The 1140-nt window shown below is 65.6% G+C and overlaps 1 protein-coding gene across 1 annotated transcript in view; it reads right to left on the bottom strand.

The window, feature by feature from the left end:
• The window catches only part of VSTM2B (V-set and transmembrane domain containing 2B), a 31294-nt gene extending 30164 nt beyond the window's left edge, over positions 1-1130 (bottom strand). The window contains 2 exon segments of the mRNA XM_014583994.1: positions 274-458; positions 1014-1130. Of these exon segments, the coding sequence (XP_014439480.1) occupies positions 274-458; positions 1014-1095 (267 nt within the window). The 5' untranslated portion in view covers positions 1096-1130.
• Positions 1131-1140: the final 10 nt, after the last annotated feature.

The raw sequence follows: 1140 nt of genomic DNA on the forward strand, positions 1-1140 counted from the left end.
CTGGATGAGGTGTGCGTTTTTTAGAGACTAAGCGTGCATGGAGTTCCGAGAGGTTTTTTGGGGAAAAGGGAAACTGTCGAATTGACAGGTTTGGAGGGTAACAACAGCTTACTTCGAAGATACTGTAGGGATGCGGAAGGTGGGGGGTGGGTGGGAGATGGGCTGCGCCACAGGGCGGCGCCCCAAGCGGGTGAACCCAGCTGCCTTCCTCCCTGGGACAGTCCTAGCGGCCTGAGCCGGGTGAGCGCCGGCGCTGCGTGGGCGGCGGGTTACCTTGCTCCGGGCGCCTGGCACGCTGAGCGCCAGCTCGTGTAGCAGCTCCCGGGGCGGCTCCTTGAGATACCACCACTGAATTTCCAGCGAATATGAGGTGGCTCCACTGGCCCGGAACGCGCAGGGCATTTCGATGTCGTCTCCTTCCCGTACTGTCACATCTTTGGGGACTTCAGTAAATGTAGCTGGGGGCGGGGTGAGAAAGAGGCGTGACCAGCTGTAGGGCGGGGGCCTGGGGCAACCCGAGGGGAGGCGGTCGGTCCCCAGTTTGCTGGCCTTGCGCCCCCCTTCTCCCCACCTCCCAGTTACTCGGTGGCCCTCGGCCGGAGGCGCTAGCAAAGTTCGGTTTAGCAGCTGCAGGGCCGCAGCAGGGACCGGCCACGGCTGCAGGCTGCTTTTCTCCACTCAGGGCTGAGCGACAGGGGCGGCTCATGCTTCTTCCCGGCGCCGGGCCACATCGCCAGAGCCAGGCTGGGGTTCTCTAACTCCCGTTCCCCACAGGCCTCCTCTCTGTAGCCAGAGCCAGGCGAGACTCCGAAGGACTCAGGGTCGGACGCTACCGCTGCAGCGACCCTTCGCTGCTCTCCCACTACCCCTCAGGGCCGGGGCTGTACACTGGAGTAGCTCCAGACCGTGAAGCCTTCCCCTTCTCCTTCTCGCGGGCGGCCGGGGCAGTCTGGGTCTGGTGGCCCCAGCAAAGACCCCCCAGCCCACCGCGGCAGCAAAGTTCCCGCGCTCACCGTCGGCCAGGAAGAGCAGCAAGGCGTGCAGTAGCAGAGGCGGCAGGTATCCGAGGGCGCCGGGCCGGTTCCGCTGTTCCATCTCCCGCTGGGGGCGCGACGGCGGCGGAAGCCTGGGCGCGGAGAG

This window comes from Tupaia chinensis, unplaced genomic scaffold (genome assembly GCF_000334495.1).
Source record: "Tupaia chinensis unplaced genomic scaffold, TupChi_1.0 Scaffold145396_1, whole genome shotgun sequence".
Taxonomy (NCBI): Eukaryota; Metazoa; Chordata; class Mammalia; order Scandentia; family Tupaiidae; genus Tupaia; species Tupaia belangeri.